Source organism: Oreochromis aureus, linkage group 10 (assembly GCF_013358895.1).
Source record: "Oreochromis aureus strain Israel breed Guangdong linkage group 10, ZZ_aureus, whole genome shotgun sequence".
NCBI lineage: Eukaryota > Metazoa > Chordata > Actinopteri > Cichliformes > Cichlidae > Oreochromis > Oreochromis aureus.
The window spans coordinates 18038822-18056684 of NC_052951.1; the positions used below are offsets into that span (position 1 = coordinate 18038822).

A 17863-nucleotide genomic window follows, 5' to 3' on the forward strand; every position below is an offset into this window, starting at 1 on the left:
AGAAGCTAAGCTACAGAAAGCATTTGAACACGTGAACCGGAAATGTTTCGGGTTATCAATGACATTAGCGAATTCTGGAAGTAACAGCTAGCTTCGTTAGCATGGCAGCAGGGAGATCATCCTTTCTGTAAGAGTCAAGATACTTCCAAACCAGAAACCGTAGTGGACGGATTGATTGGCACTGCAGTGAACACTAGGACCGCCACATACAATGCTGGTCTCGCCACTGGCAATATGAGCGCCTAAAAAGTGGCTTTGTATAGTAGTGAGAGATGCCACAGGTATCGGGAGTGCGTGGAGTCTCACTTCCACCAGGGTGACACACAGAGCATGCGGCATAGACTGCGCAACATCACAGATTACAAAGCCAAGGACACCACGACAATCAATGTTGATTCTTCATTTACCAATGAGCTGAACGAGTTCTACGCCCGTTTCAAGGTTAGCCAGGTGGCTAGTGCTAACTACAGCCCGACAACAGGACGGTGACGTCAGCACCGAGGAACAGGTAATCAGCATAGTGGAGCACGGCGTCCGGCGGCATTGAGGAGAGTGAACACCACGACAGTGGCGGAACAGACGGCATCACTGGCCATCTGCTGCATTGCTGTGCTGACCAGCTCGTGGGTGTATTCACTTATATCTTCAGTGACTCCCTGGTAAAGTCCGTGGTCCCCACATGCTTGAAAATATCCTCCACTGCTCCGTGCCCAAGAACAACAAGCCAGACTTTAGGACTTAAGAGCCATCTATGTGCATGTGTGTTGACTTCCTCACTGGCAGATCTCAGGTGGTGAGGGTGGGTAGGTGGGTCTCTGACAACATCACTACCAACATGGGAGCACTACAGGGGTGCATACCCTCGCCACTGGTGTATTCCTCTAAACTTCTGAGTCCAATACCATTGCTAAGTTTGCTCCATCAACAATCCTATTTGGATGAGGTGAAGAACCTGGCATCGTGGTGTCAGGACAACCACCTCCAGCTGAACATCTGACCAAGACCAAGGAGCTGGTGGAGGACTTTATGGGTCATGGGTCAGCAGTGAGTCTATCGTCAACGGAGCTCCAGTGGAGTGGGTACTGCCCTGAAGTATCTAGGTGTTCACATTGCCTCAGACCTGACATGGTCTGCTTGCATTGAGGTCCAGTCCAAAAAGGCTAGGCAGCACCTGTACCATCTCCGACAGGGATGGGGTCTCTCAAATGATCCTTAGGACTTCCTATTCAGGTGCTGTGGAGCACATCCTCACACAGAACATACTGGTATGGGAATAGCTGTGTTCATGACCAAAAACTCTTCAGAGAGTGGTCCGTGCGGCAGACCACTGCTGCAGGTCTGTTCTCCCTTCCCTACTGGACAGTTACCACAGGAGATGTTGGTCCTGTGCAGTTCAGATATTAAAGGACTCGTCCCATTCCAGTAACAAACTGTTTCCACTTCTGCAATCAGGCATAAGGTTCCACACTATCAGGACAAAAACGAAGAAATTCAAGAAGCCCTTCTATCCTCAGGCCATCTGAGTCCTAAATCAGAACATGCCCCCACTCCCCCTCATAGCATCACCATAAGGGTCTGCAACACAACCTTATTATCATATTCTTGTCATATTTCATAATTCTCACTGTCAAATTTCATATTATATCTGATTTATTATTACATCACACACTGCTACACTTATCATACTGCTTCACTGCTTATATTACTCTGGTTATACTGTTCACATTACTCTGGTCACTCTTTTTACATTACACTATATTACTCTGGTCACTCTGGATAGCATAGTGGTTAGACTACACGCCCTACACGAGCAGAGGATCGTTTGATTCCGCCTGGGCGCCTGTATCCAGTAAGGGTCCTAAGGCTAGACCCCTATGCTAAGCAAGCCTACCGCAGACATGAGCGAGACACATAAATATGAAAGCATGCCGGGCTCGGATGTCGCCCGGATCAACAAGGTCCACGTCAGGTGTTGAGGAACCAGGGCACCCTGACGAGAAGTGGGCTACTGGAAGAAGAAGTGGGCAAGAGACGAAAACAGGGTGTTGTTGGAATGCTACTGCGCAAGTAACCCTGGTGCGGAGGAGGTTAGCCAACTATCGGAGTTGCAGAAAGGCGCGATGAGGAAGGTGCCTAAGAAGTACAGGAAGCTGTCCATATCTGTCCATATATGAGGCCTTGGAAACTGCCAAGCAACGACTCACAGCCTTGGCCAGCCGCTTGAGGAGATACACCAGCTGTTCTCCACGGAACCAGCCAAGGTGTACTCTCAGTGGCAGGGGAACAATATGAGAACAGCACCACCAAGAGCATATGGGAGAAGGACGCAACCCATAACGGCAATGCTCAGTGGCTAGTGGTTCTGAGGGCAGACCACAGCGACCTCCCTGAACAGGGTCCAGTAACCATCACAGTGGCAGATATCCAAGAAAGGGTCTCCAGTATGAAAAGTTGGACAGCACCAGGCCCTGACATGGTTCACGCCTACTGGCTGAAGAAGCTGACTGCACTCCACGAGCGCCTGGCAGCACAAATGAACCAGCTGCTAGTTGACAAGAGACACCCGGAATGGCTAACCGAAGGCCGGACGGTCCTGATCCTCAAGGATCCCAAGAAGGGACCGGTCCCATCCAACTACCGACCAATAACCTGCCTCAGCACCACGTGGAAGCTCCTGTCAGGCATCATAGCGGCTAAGATGAACAGGCACATGGGTCAATACATGAGCGAGGCACAGAAAGGGATGGGCAAGAATACCAGAGGCGCAAAAACACCAGCTACTGGCAGACCAAGCAGTCAGCCGAGACTGCAGGACCAGACTGACCAACCTGTGCACAGCCTGGATTGATTACAAGAAGGCCTATGACTCAATGCCCCACGCCCACACCTGGATCCTGGAATGCCTAGAACTATATAAGATCAACAGGACCCTGAGAGCCTTAATCAGGAACTCAATGGGGATGTGGCGGACAACACTGGAGGCCAACCTCAAGCCCATAGCACAAGTCACCATCAAGTGCGGGATCTACCAAGGAGATGCTCTGTCCCCACTGCTGTTCTGCATAGGCCTTAACCCCTCAGTGAGATAATTGACAAGACTGGCTACGGATACCGACTACGGAATGGAGCAGTTGTCAGCCACCTCCTGTACATGGATGACATTAAGCTGTATGCAAAGAGTGAATGAGACATCGATTCACTGATCCACACCACCAGGATATACAGCAATGACATCGGAATGTCGCTCGGGCTGGAGAAGTGTAGTCAGATGGTAACAAGAGAGAGAAGGTAGTCAGAAGTGAGGGGATCAAAATACCAGAAGACAACATTGCAGACATAGAGGACAGTTACAAGTACCTGGGGATCCCACAGGCGAATGGGAACCATGAAGAGGCGGCTAGGAAAGCTGCAACCACCAAGTACCTGCAGAGGGTCAGGCAAGTCCTGAGGAGTCAGCTGAACGGTAAGAACAAGATCCGGACCATCAACACCTACGCCCTGCCCGTGATCAGGTACCCTGCTGGGGTAATAGGCTGGCCAAAGGAGGAGATAGAAGCCACTGACATCAAGAAAGCTCCTGACCATGCATGGAGGATTTCACCCCAAGTCCAGCACCCTGAGGCTGTACGCTAAGCGGAAGGAAGGGGCCGAGGACTGGTGAGTGTCAGCACCACAATCCAGGATGAGACAACGAACATCCACGAATGCATCACGAAGATGGGCCCAACTGACAGCGTGCTCAGTGAATACCTCAGGCAGCAGAAACCGAAGAAGGTGGAGGAAGGCGAGGAACCATCATGGAAGGACAGGCCCCTGCACGGTATGTACCACCGGCAGATAGAGGAGGCGGCTGATATCCAGAAATCCTACCAGTGGCTGGACAAAGCTGGACTGAAAGACAGCACAGAGGCACTAATCATGGCAGCACAAGAACAAGCTCTGAGTACAAGATCCATAACTTATGTCTAAAAATGTATTGTTTCATGCATCGGTTAAAACACTGGACTCCAGCTACATGACGCGCATTACATAACCCAAATGGCATGACTGTGTACTGGAGGAAACTGTCCGGAATTACAAAAGTGGATAACTTTTGGTTAAAGGAATTTGCCAGTAACCTTTCAACATATCCAGTTTAGTAATAAATGTGGCAGGTCCAATGTCATCAATGCAATCATCGAAGAGAGGCAAGGGGTATCGTCAGGAACTGTCACAACATTCACTTTACAGAACCGTGGACTCCAATCAGCTTTAATGTCCAACAAACATGGGGACCTCTAGGGGCTAAAATGGGTATGGCTAGTCTATTCCTAACTAGATACTAGTCTTTCTTTTCATAACCTCTCTTCTGATGGGATTGACACTCTATGCACGTAGTTTAATGGGTGCAGGATTGGTAAGAAGAATGTAATGGGATATCAAACTCGTCTTGGTAGGAATATCCCCAAACATACACCGGAAGGACAAAATCAGGTTCTGAATGTCTTCAGCCAAGTGACAGGTGAGACAAATAGTGGGGCAAGTGAGACAGAATCTCACTATTACTTAGTCTCGTACCCTGTGACACATCTTTGCGCAGGACCGCATCCTCCTCACTGCTTTCATTGGCTATCTCTGAAGCTATGCATGCTACATTAATGCACAAAAATATGTTGGCTAAGGTTACTCAGAGGTTAAAGGTGAAGCTGATCAAATAACATTTTATGTTTCTGCCTTATTTTTAAAGAAGAAAACTGCACTTTATGTTGAAATTGGTAATATTATTATTATAAGACAATACCATTTTGAGAATGTACTTAAAGTACTTAAAATAACGCTTTATTTTTAAGGGTTTTCTCTGGATTATATAGGGTATGTATTGACGCGACTGGGATGACCCCAACCTTCCTAAGGACCTTCTCCAGGCCTGGAATGAATGGGAGCAGGAACTGCCCCAGCTGCAAACCATTTCTCTAGCTCATTGCTACACCAGCTCCAGCATTGATTTGAGCACCTGCCAACGTGACATCCACATATTTTGTGATGCCTCTGAACGGGCCTATGGATCAGTGGCTTACCTGAGGAGTGCGGATGCTAGTGGCACTGTGGAAGTTAAGATAAGATAAGATGACCTTTATTAGTCCCACAGGTGGGAAATTTGTTTTGTTACAGCAAAAGTGCAAAGTTATGTAGCAGAAATGAGAAAACACTGGAATGCAATAAAATAAAATACTATATACAATAGAATAAAATAGAATAGAATAGAATAGAATAATATATACAATAGAATAAAATAGGAATACAAATGCTATATACAACTGAGTAAGAAAATACAAAAGTACAACTTCGTTAGAAGGAGAATTGTACAAGAATTGCACATATAGCATATAGAATTGCACATATAGCAGTCTTATTACACGTGTGAGGGTTTGATCAGCTGCAAAAGTCTTTGTTGTGGAGTCTGACAGCAGTGGGGAGGAAAGACCTGCGAAATCTCTCCGTCCCACACCGTGGGTGCCGCAGTCTCCCACTGAAGGAGCTGCTCAGTGCTGTCAGAGTCTCTTGCATGGGGTGGGAGATGTTGTCCAACAGGGATGACAGCTTAGCCGCCATTCTCCTGTCATGCACCACCTCCACTGGGTCCAGAGGGCATCCTGGAACAGAGCTGGCCCTTCGGATCAGCCTGTTCAGTCTCTTCCTGTCCCCAGCAGAGATGCTGCCGCCCCAGCAGACCACACCATAGAAGATGGCTGAGGCCACCACAGAGTCATAGAAGGTCTTCAGGGCCCTCTACTCCAAATGACCTGAGTCTCCGCAGCAGGTACAGCCTGCTCTGCCCTTTCCTGTAGAGGGCAGTTGCCTTCCTCACAGCACGTTCCAGAGTAGCGTCCCGGAAGCAACAGACCATACCCCGCTTGGAATTACGTGCTGCATTAACAGGGGCACAGCTGGCACAGGTGCTCAATACTGAACCTACAGTCATCAGCTGGGTTGCTGGTTGAGTCGAGATATCTCCAGGCTGCCCGGTCTGTCAGGTCCTGTACCTCTGCCACCCGTGTTCCGACAAAGACTTTGAATCGGCACGTGTCTGACTGTAGCCATGTTAGTATTGTGGTAGAATCGGTCCAATAGGTGACATGGCGAAGCGAGACATCTGTCAGACTTAAGTGAGTGAAGCCGCTGGTGCCGAGGTCCTCCATTCCATTTCAACCCACCAACTTCCCCCTATTTTGGTGGTTGCTGGGAGAGAGAGATCCGCTCCTTGTTGCAGGCTGTGAAGACAACCTTAGGGGCACAGACTCTAACTGAGGAGGTTCTGCAGACCCTCCTTGCCGAAGTTGAGGGTATTCTGAATTCAAAGCCCCTGAGCTATGTTTCCTCAGATGTAGCTGATGTAGATCCTGTTAGTCGGAGAGTAATGCTGCTGCAGGACTTGTGGACTTGAGTTGAATTGGATTAAGGTGGGCAAGTGTGCGTTCATAGAACAAGTAAGTCACATTGGGAACATATTTTATTTCTCTTGCTGTTAATGTACCAATGTAGACATCTGTTACTAGGGTTGCCAACTCCTGAAAAATAAATAAAGGGACACCTCGTGGCCAGGGCCAGGCAACCCAGTTGTCTTCACCCTTCCCAGTGTGGTGAATTTTACAGCTCTTTTTTTTTTTGTGTGAAATTATTTTTTAACCATTTGGCTTGAATTTGATTTAAGTAGATGCATATTCTTTGTGATATGAACACATGGGAAACAAATGATCATTTAGCCATTTATTTTTAGCTCAAATTGACAACATTAACACAATAAAACAGGTCTTTTTCTTTAAAAGAACTCTGTCCTGCTTAACTTAAAATTATATAAATTAATAGAAAACAATAGAAAGAAAAGCATTCTTGTAACAGTGCACATTTAGTGCATTTAGTGCAATTGGCTTCAGTTGAGGTATTATTTCAGCTGTTCTAATGCTAATCAGCTGCTCCTGTTTGTAAACCCACTTGTTCCCATGATTACACATCATGACTCATCATCATTATTCATCTATGTATTACTTTTTATGTATTAGCCATCTATTTGTTGTAATCATCTATCCTTGCAGTTGTTTATTACACAAAATAAATTATATTATCACACTTCTGGCCACATAGTGCTGATATTCACTGCACATGCCCATATTAACCTTAATAATAATAATAATAATAATAATAATAAATTTTATTTATGAGCGCCTTTCAAGTCACCCAAGGACACTTTACAATAGGAAGACACATAGTAAAACAATGGCAAAATAAGAACAATAAAACAAAAGCACAAGATAAAATTAACAAACAGTGGATTCACAGTGAATATGCAGATTTGAACAGATGAGTTTTGAGTTGGGATTTAAACTGGGGAGAGAACCAATGTTTCTTATTTCTGGGGTAGGCAGTTCCACAGCCTGGGAGCAGAGCAGCTGAAAGCTCTGCTTCCCATTGTGGTGAGGCGGAAGGAAGATACAGCAAGCTGGATAGAAGAGGAAGATCAAGTGAACGGACAGAACAGGTAGTGGTTAACAGGTCAGAAAGGTAAGGAGGAGCGAGGTTATGAATGGCCTTGAAGGTGAGCAGAAGAAGTTTGAATATTATCCGAATTTCACAGGGAGCCAGTGAAGTTCCTGAAGAACAGGGGTGATGTGCTGGTAGGAGGGGTTCTGGTGATAATGCGAGCAGCAGAGTTCTGAAACAGTTGAAGCTTATGGAGGGATTTTTGGGGAGACCATGCAGAAGAGAGTTGCAATAGTCAATACGGGATGTAACAAGACTGTGGACAAGAATGGACGTAGACTGGGTGGAAAGAGAAGGAAGTAATCTGTTAATATTATGTAGATGGAAGTAGGCAGAACGGGTGAGATCATTGATGTGAGATTTGTAGGAAAGTGAACTGTCTAGGATGACACCAAGGCTCTTAACCTGAGGAGAAGGGAAAACTGTGGAGTTATCGATGGTGAGTGAGAAATGGTTCGCCTTCAGAAGGTTGGATTTGGTGCCAATAAGGAGGATCTCAGTTTATCCTCATTGAGCTTTAAAAATTTGAGGTAAACCAGGATTTTAGCTCGGATAGACATTCTGAAAGGGAGGAAGGTGGGAGGGAGGAGTCAGGTCTGCAAGAGAGGTATATAACTGGTTGTCATCAGCAAAACAGTGAAACTGGAGATCAAATTTGCGGAAAATGGTACCTAGAGGGAGGATGTATATTATGAAGAGAAGAGGGCCTAAGACTGAGCCTTGGGGTACACCAGAGGTGACGGGGAATAGACGAGGCGGAATGATCTTAGTTGAATAAACTGGGAACGGTTGAGGAGATATGATTGAAACCAGGCAAGGGTGTGTCAGAGATGCCGAGAGAGGAAAGTGTGCTTAGAAGTACAGAGTGAGAAATGGTGTCGAAGGCTGAGCTCAGATCTAAAAGGACGAGAATGGTGAGAAGACCAGAGTCAGCTCCGATTAGAAGATCGTTAGTGACTTTAAGTAAAGCAGTTTCTGTACTGTGACATGAGCGAAAACCAGACTGAAATCTCTCAGAGATGTTATTATTAACCAGGTGTAAATGAAGTTGAGCTGCAACCACTTTTTCGAGTATTTTAGAAATGAAGGGTAGATTGGAAATCGGACGGAGGTTGTTAAAGTTGTTGGGATCTAAAGAAGTTTTTTTTCAGTATAGGAGTGACTAGAGCAGTCTTGAATAAGGAGGGAACGATACCGGTGGTGAGAGAAGAGTGAATGATAGTAGAGATGAGTGGGAGTAAAGAAGAGAGAGAGATTTTACAAGCCCGTGGGCATGGGGTCAAGATGACATGTGGCAGGCTTTGATTTACATATGAACTCGGAAATATCAGATAAATCAGGAAGATGAAAAGTGGAAAACGGCTTAAAAAGGAGAAAAGGTTCTGGAGAGAGGGTAGACACAACATTTGATCTGAGTTGCTGGTGGATGTTATTGATTTTCGTGGTCCAGAACAGCATCAAGGAGTTGCAGGTTTCAGAGGAATAGAAGTGTGGTGGTAAAGCGTTGGGGGTTGAATTAGTTTGTTAAAACTGAAAACAGAGTCCTTGCATTACAACTCATAAGAGTTGATAATACCAGAGTAGAAGCTTTGTTTGGCCTTGCTGATGGAGTCTTTATACTGAAGTACATGGTATTTATAGATTTCAGAATCAACAGTTAAACCAGATTTCTTATATTTACGCTCTAGCTGCCGAGCTTTGGCCTTCAAAGCTCGGAGGTCAGAGGTAAACCAGGGAGCAGAGCGAGTGAAGGAAACAGTGTGGGTTTTACAGGAGCCAGAGAATCAAGGACAGTACGTAGACAATTATTATAATATAACGACAAATCATCAGGAGTGGAATAGAAGTCCGAATCTGAACATTGTCCAAACTGGTAGTGAGAATGTCCATATCAATGTTCTTGATGTTGCGGATTGAGATGAGACGGGTTGGGTTGGTAGAAGAGCAGCAGAGAGTGAGGTTAAATGAAAGGAGGAAGTGGTCAGTTATGGGGATTTCAGTAGCAGAAAGATTCGAGGGAGTAAGATCAGAACAGCAGACCAAGTCCAGGGTGTGTCCTTTAGAGTGAGTGGGAAAGTCGATAAATTGTTTAAATTCAGAGCCTTCCAAACAGGAAGAAAAGTTTCTGGTGAGCAGAAGGTCATTATTGTCCATGTGAATATTGAAATCTCCCACCAAGATCACATTTGGGGAGAGAGATGAAAGATGGGTTAGTAGATTAGCAAAGTCACTGAGGAAGACAGGGTTAGGTTTGGGGGCGGGCGGTATACAGTAGCTATGATGGTGGGAATGGGTCCAGTCAGTTCACATGTAAGGACCTCCAGAGAACTAAAGGTACCAACATTAACTGGCAGGACTTTCAAGTGCTGGCGAAGGAAGATCACGAGACCACCCCCACGACCTGAGCAGCGGGGTTTAGAAGAGTAAACAAACCCCGGAGGAGTAGATTCATTTAGCTGAGAAAAGTCATCAGGTTGTTGCCAGGTTTCAGTTAAGCAAAAAAAGTCAAACTTACGGTCAGATAGGAGGTCTTGGATGAGAGGTCCCTTATTTGTCAATGAACAGTATTTAGAAGACCGAAGTTGAGTGGAGTATTTTCTTTTTGCTAATCGCGGTGGGCGCCCTGGGCAGGTGGGCTAGAGATCGATGGTTGACAGCCCGATCAGGGTTACTGCGATGGCGTCGAGTAGCAGACCAAAACGATTTAGTTCCATTGGAGTTATGGAAAATCCTGCGGGACCCGCGATGGATGTATCTCCGGCGAGGCTGGAAAGTGATGTCCGGGTGGTAGTGGAGCTCTGCTGGCGACGGGAGCGACAGCTGCCCGTGAAGGCGGAGGAGCTCAGCAGCTGAATAGCGGAGCAGTCCAGCCGTAGGATGGTAGACGCGTCAGGAGAATCCAAAATACTGCCGACCAGTTCAGGAACATCTTGGCCTACATCTTAACCAGAGGGTTTAAAAAAAACAAACCAATATTTACATACCATATCTGCTTCTGCCGTGGCCTGGTGGACAAAAAATTGGTTAAGGGTTCCCCGAGCTTTCACGCCCCTCATGTTCTTCATTTGCCCACCATTAGAAGCATGCCTATAGAAAAGTGCGCCGCACACAGTGCAGTGCTCTTTATAGGTGTTATCCTGCACTTTTCCAGCCAGGTGTTTTCCTTTTCCCATTCCTCCCTGTACTTTTGCAGCCTTTTTTTTTTCGTTCTCTGAGGGAACAAACATTGCTGGTCTAATGCTGGGCTTACACTGTGCGATTTGTGGCCCATTTTGAGCCGATTTTTGAGTCGTGCGACCGATTTGGTGATCGGCCCGATTTTGGCCTTCATCATGCATCGTGTAGTATACGTGGGGTAACGAGTGATTAACACCAGCTCCCGATCATCAATCGCTTTCGTGAGGGTGTCACCGCAGCCGCTCACACTGCTCACGCCGCAAACACGTAAATGTCGGTGCAAAACACGGAGTAAGTTGTTTCAGTTATTGTGGAGAGTTAATGTTCCCAAAGATTTTACCTGATGGAGTTACTAAGTTAGCATACGAATCAGTTCTTGTTTATGAACCCTGCATACGCACGGCGGCCTTTGACTGAGTAATTGTAATTGTAATTGTGTCCACTAGAGGGTGGTGTTGACTCACAAATGAAGGAATTGGCCTAAATCGATTATGATTCTGTGTTTATGCCATCCTGTTATGGTATTTTACTCTAAGCTCAGCTTCTGGTATCTGGAACTGTCCCTTTGCAATCTGGTATGGTGTTCTCTGTGATACTGAAGTATGAGAAATGCTAGACAAGCAAGAGAGATGTTTATGTTATTTCTTATTTGTATTGACTATGTGCACGAGAAAATGCTAACTTCCTGGTTTGAGGCCGGATGTGGGGTTGCACATTTCCGGTAGCTTTACTTTGCGGTAAATCGCTACTGCGAAGATATACTCCAAAATCATGTCCAAAACTTGAAAACGGAAAGATTGCATTAAGTTCCAAAGAGCAGAAGGTGGGAACACTCACCACTGTTGTGTCACAAAAAATCTAATGATAGATTTTGACGTTTAACCACTTAAGCCCCACGCCTCGGTACCGGGGCAAAAGGAGGAGATCACGTTTAATCGGTTATAACGCGGGTTGAGAAATATAAGTCCAGACATGTGTGGTATCCACAGAAACCTCATAATCTCAGCTAAAATGTCATATAAACCATTTCTACAACCACCAAACACACCGAAAATAAGCCGCGATTAAACGAGCAGTTACGTAAATGCGCAGAAGTCCGCTAAACAAACAAAACCGAACCAGAAATTCTTCAGATTTCATGTAAGTAACCGATTAAAGATAGGCTGGTTAGCTCCCAGAGCTATCACTGACTCCACACACAAAGTTTCACCACGATCAGACCAAAATTCACTGAATTAGCCGCAAAAGAAGACCACAAACACACACACAGCGGCGCAAATGCTCTAAGACAGAAATTGGCTTACTGTCCCGATTATTTTCGCCGGTAGCCGGTAACCACGTGATTGACGTTTAAAGAGTTTAGATCGATCGGTTGTTTGCATCACTCAACACAAGCAGAACTGCATCACTGCAGCATAAGACACATCGTCCACATTCAGAAGCACATCTCTGTATAGTGACTGGTCTTATTCTTTAAACAGGCAAATGTTCAGCATTCAAACTACAGGTGAACAACAGTCACAGATGTTTCCGTTATGTCCACACCTACACAGCATGTTAACAAACCGTGAAAAAAGCCACACAAAAAATGAACGATTGCTGGTGAGGGTTTCTATACATTAGTATGTATGAAGGGTATGTTGTGACTTACCTTCTAAATTAAAAAGTGCAGTACTGGATGTCCACGATGTCCACGCATCAAAAAAATAAAATTGGCTACTTGATTTCACCTATCGTTGGTTATTTTTTTGAACATAACACCCGCAATAAACGAGGGACAGCTGAGAAATATAACATTTGAATCCTTTTTCTCTTTTGCTCTGAGGCGTGGGGCAAAATATCGACAACTCCATGAACATCATTTACAGTTATATTGGGTAAATGACCAAGACATCTATAGAAATGTAAATCGACGCTTAATTCATTCATTTGGTTAACTTCTTTTGGACATTAAACAGGGCGCGAATAGGACACCGGAAACAAAGCTCCCCACAGCAGTTTTTGCACCGGAAGTAGCATATGCTAACGTGCACATAGTCAATTGCAGAACCACATCCTTACTTGGCAGAGAGAGTGTGTGTTCGATGTGGGCTCGTGGCAAATAAAGTTCTTCCACTCTGACATCATTCCCCGTCTCTGACCGGACGTTATTACCAGGGAACAGTACCGAATCACATTTCAGAGATAGTGGTCCAGGGCGTCCGCTATAACACCTGTATTACATTACATCAAAATCTTGTTGGACAGTCTAAGACTAGCTGGGTCTGTAAAATGAGTAATATGAATTCATATTAATCAATGTATGTTCTCATCTGCTCCGCTCATGTGTTACTAATTGGATGTATTCTAATTTTCTCCATCTCAATTCTAGTAAAACTGAGGTTCAAGTGCTCGACCCAAACATTCAAAGTTAGCCAGTACATCAGTGCCCTCGCTAATAACATCTGGTTAAATCATCTGGTTAAAAACCTTGGTATCCTTTTTGATACCAAGATCAACACTTGAATTTTGAAAGTCATATCTCAAAGGTTACTCAGTCTTGTTTCCTTCGTCTGAGAAAAATTGCAAACAACAGCCCTTTACTGTGAGTCTATCATCTTGAACTTATAGTACACACTTTAATTTTCTCCTGTGTTGATTATTACAATTCACTATTAACGTACATCTCTCAGTTCTTTCATAGCTCATCTTCAATTAGTTCAGAACGCAGCAGCAAGGCTGCTAATGAAAACTAGCCAGCAGTCCCATATTAAACCTATCCTTGCTTCCCTTCACTGGCTTCCAGTGAAGTGTGTACCCTATGCACACATGCACACACATGAGGAGAGCAGTACACAAGAGAACAGAGCACTGCTATCCGGTTGTTCAGTCTGGCGTCACTGGCCGTGTCTGGGCCTAAACTCCGCTGCAGGTCCATATATCAAACGATCACTGTGGCATTACTGAGAGAGTTGAAAAACTGTCTAAAGTCTTTCATCTTTAATAAAATGATCAGTGTTCTGCTCTACCAGGTGTAACAATTGAGTTTAACATCCAGGCAGGCATCCATGAAAATGGAATTTATGACATTTAACGGCGTTAGAAGTTAGCAGGAAGTTAGCTCGCTAGCTTCTATCTAAATACAATATAGCATGTCCTGACTGCGGGGTTTTGGAAAAAAATTCAAACGTACAGCTCTGCTATAACTTCCAACATAAATGAAGACAGAAAACTAAACAGCAGTGACGTTTGTAGGGTTACTGAAGTTTGGCTAGCTGGTATATAATGATGTGCTACGTGACCGCTAGCGACACTGCTATGTTAGCATAACATAAACAAGCTAACTTTTTTCCACTCGATAAAAGTTAACGTGAGTGTTCTCGGTGGTCAGGAACAAATGTAATCGCATGGCAGGATGCTGTAAAAGGACTAAACTTCAGCCAGGAGAACAAGTGAGATAATCCATCCACAATACGAGGTTAGTGATTCATATACTGCTGCATGGGCTGTGCTGTAGTTACATCGTAAGGTTTTAAAAACTGAGCTTAAATAAATGATTAGCAGTAATAAAAGCCGAGGGAGGTCAACGGTGATCACTGACTGTTTTAGGAGCTTTTTGAGATTAAATAGAAGAAAATACAAAACATTAAACATGTTAACAACACAAAAGCCATATTAAACGCAGACTACTTTAGGCCTGGAAGTAGGATTCGTCACGTCATCACTGAACAACCGGATAAGTATCAGAGCACAAAGTTGCTCTGCTTATATTTGTAGCTAGCCTTCACAAACTAGAGGCAGCCTACACAAACAATAGAGTACAGAGAATTATAGAAGATTAAGAGAAGCTCTTTACATGGCATTGATTAACTCAGCTGCCGAGAACAACATCACCTTTGTGCGACCTGCATATTTTATAATAAGTGGTTTTATTGGCATACCTAATATTAGATATTATTTTGTCTTTCTGTGTTTTATTTACATTCTTTCAGTGGTGGGAAACACATTAGTGATGATTGTAATAACATTGGATCACATGTTGAGAAGTCCTAAATATATTGCTGTTTTTAACCTTACATTTACGGACCTGTTAAGTAGCTCTGCTTTGGTTCCAAAGGTTGTTGACATTTTTCTGTTTAACCATTATTATATTTCCTACAATGACTGCTTGACTTTTATGTTTTTCAGCTTTACTTTATATGCGATGCAGGCTTTTAATCTGGTTGTATTGTCCTTTGACAGAGTCATGGCTATCATGTACCCTCTGCACTATCAAATGAGAGTGAGCCACAAGCTCATTTTGTCTTTGATTGCTTTTTTCTGGCTTCTTGCCATAACTCTTACACTCATTGCAGTTGGCCTTCTCACCAGACTTTCCTTCTGTCAGTCTGTGATTATTCAGAGCTACTATTGTGATAATGGTCCTATGTATCGTCTTGGCTGCAATGATGCTACCCCTAATTATATATTTGCTGCTTTGGCAATAGTTCTTGTTCTTGGGTTTCCACTGGCATTTATCGTGGGAAGCTACTGCTGTATCGGTTATTCTTTGTCAAAAATTTCTACATTTAGGGAAAGAGTGAAAGCTTTTAAAACCTGCACAGGTCACCTTTCATTAGTGGCAATTTATTTCCTTTCTGTTATATTTGTGTATGCTTTTGGGCGTGTAATACATCCAAATGCAAGGATCATAAACCTTTCTATTGCCACTGTATTGCCTCCCATGTTAAACCCAATAATCTATGTTCTTCAGACAGAGGAGATCAAAGAATCATTGAGAAGATTGTTGAAAGCTAGAGTGCAGGCTAAATTGGAAGTGTTTAGATTTAAACCTTTGTAGTTCCCGATTTCTATTCTTTCATTCAATTTTATTTCTTTTTAAGTTTACTATGTAGGTGAAGTATTTCATACACAGTATTGCAGCCTTTTATGCAGCCAAAACATCAAGATTTCATTTGGAACAATAAACAATATAACTACTTTATTCACCGAAAAGCAAAATGATCTAAAACGTTACTGTCAGAATAAAAATTGACAAAAGACAGCCACAGCCAAGAACCGTAATAAAGGACATTTATTCTTGCAAGGGAGCAAAAGCATCAAATACAAGGTTTCATATTAGATTTTGTCAATTCCACCCTCCTTTGCCTTAAAACTGTCACAAAATAAATTTTTCTTTCTACAGGCATCTCACGGGTACAGTTATGAGTGTGTGTGCTGTAGTAAATAGATATTGAGTAGATAATTGAGTAGTATAATATGATCACATTTTTTTGCAACTTGGGTGTACTTCCAGGCACCGAGTTTATCTCTGACTATAATGCAGCTCTCGCTAATTAGAACATTGTATAACATATTTTTTACCCATCAGTTAAGCACGAAAATCTAAAATGTCACAACAAAATAAAATAATAAAAAATGTAAATAAAATAAAATAAAATAAAAAATTTAATAACATAGAGTAGCAGCAGTCTCGTCATTCCTCATTTGTATTACTTTTATGGTACAGGTATAGGCTCTTAATTACTCATTCTTCTTCATGCATACTGTTATTGTATGTGTGGTTGTGCATTCAAAAAGAAGCACCTAAATCCACTAATAGTAGATAAGTTTGTGTTTTAAGTAGAGATGGCACGATACCACTTTTTTATGTCCGATACCGATACCGATATCATAAATTTGGATATCTGCCGATACCAATATGAATCCGATATAGTGTGTTTTTAATCAATAAAACTGTTTTTTAATATCTTGCTGCATTTTGTATAAGTTCATACTCAAGTTTAAATAAACAATAACACTAAAGCTATTCTGTTATACCTGTATGTAAAAAATACACTGCACCCAAAATATTTCATAGTTCAGCAACACTGATCAATCTAATAAACTTAAACCTACTCCATCCTCCCTATTCTGGTATTTTAAAGAGTATTTAGCAGAAATATTAAGCAACCTAACTAATAGGGTTGCAAACTCCCAGCAAAAAAAAAATAGGGAACCACCCCACCCTCCACCTCATGATGCTTAATCGATGTAATCAACTTTAATTTGATGCAGGGTGAAAAAAATGCACAGAATTAAATTATTTTTCAAGAATAATTAAATAGATTCAACATCTTTCTTCAACAGAATTGCAGACTGCACAGATGGTACTTTCCAAACGGAAAAGTACTATAGCTTACTAGGGTATATTAGACTTAACAGTTACTATATACAGTAATGGACTTCTATACATTTTACATCAGATTAAAACTTTGGGTGTAAGATTCAGATAATTATTTATTAAAAGCTAGACATTTTAAATGAGAATAAGAAAGAAAAGTATGTCTTTGTGCCCCTTTTCCCTGTTAATGCCCTATCGGCCCCCTGGCTAAACTTTGCTAGATCCGCCCCTGCACAGTTACCAGCCGTCAGCTACGTGAAAAGGATCCTGGTGTAGAAAGTAATATTAAATAAAAATTCTAACAGCAGCTTATCAAGTTTAAACGTGCTGCTGTTGTTCAGTCGCTGGTTTCCTCTTTCTGGTGCAAAGTGGGCCAAAAAAACAAAGAAGAGAGACGGACTCGCGACAGAAAAGCCGATCAGCTGATCATTAAGCAGTTTCACGATTGAAGTAGCAGCAGGAAGGTGAGGGAGGAAGAGAGAGCAGTCGCTCCATATATCGGTTGTTAAGTTTAACATGGGAACGCTTTACAAACATTCAGAGATGAACTTACACACTTGCTTTACTTCTCTCTGGATAACTTCCTCGGAGATGAAATGCTGGTTTGGTAGCGAGGCTACAAATACACACAGCCGCTCTATCACGTGACGCATACTGCTCCGACGTGCTACGGTTATGAGCCGAGTTACGCCGTCTCGCAAGTTTTGTGAGGTGGTTTTTTATATTTAATGTATCGGATTACATTTTTAATTTCTCACCGATATCCGATCCAGTAATTTACGTCAGTATCGGACCGATACCGATACGTAATATCGGATCGGTCCATCTCTAGTTTTAAGTGCTGACCAGGTTTATAGAAGCCTACATTGGACTGTATTAAAATGATGATATAAAATGGGGAAACTTCACCTGAGTGTAAATACAAATGAAAATCCAAAAAGTTTAATGTTCTTTGGGTATACTTCTGTAGGTGTTCTATATCATATAAATGCTTCAAATTCAGTTTTCAAAGTCATAGCATTCAAT

At 43.1% G+C, this 17863-nt stretch overlaps 1 protein-coding gene across 1 annotated transcript; it reads left to right on the top strand.

Moving 5' to 3' along the window:
• Positions 1 to 14530: 14530 nt before the first annotated feature.
• Positions 14531 to 16169, top strand: LOC116322126 (olfactory receptor 1500-like). The gene has a single exon (XM_039617987.1). It carries the CDS (start codon positions 14531 to 14533, stop codon positions 15512 to 15514), a length of 984 nt encoding a protein of 327 aa, XP_039473921.1. The 3' UTR covers positions 15515 to 16169.
• The last annotated feature ends 1694 nt before the right edge of the window (positions 16170 to 17863 follow it).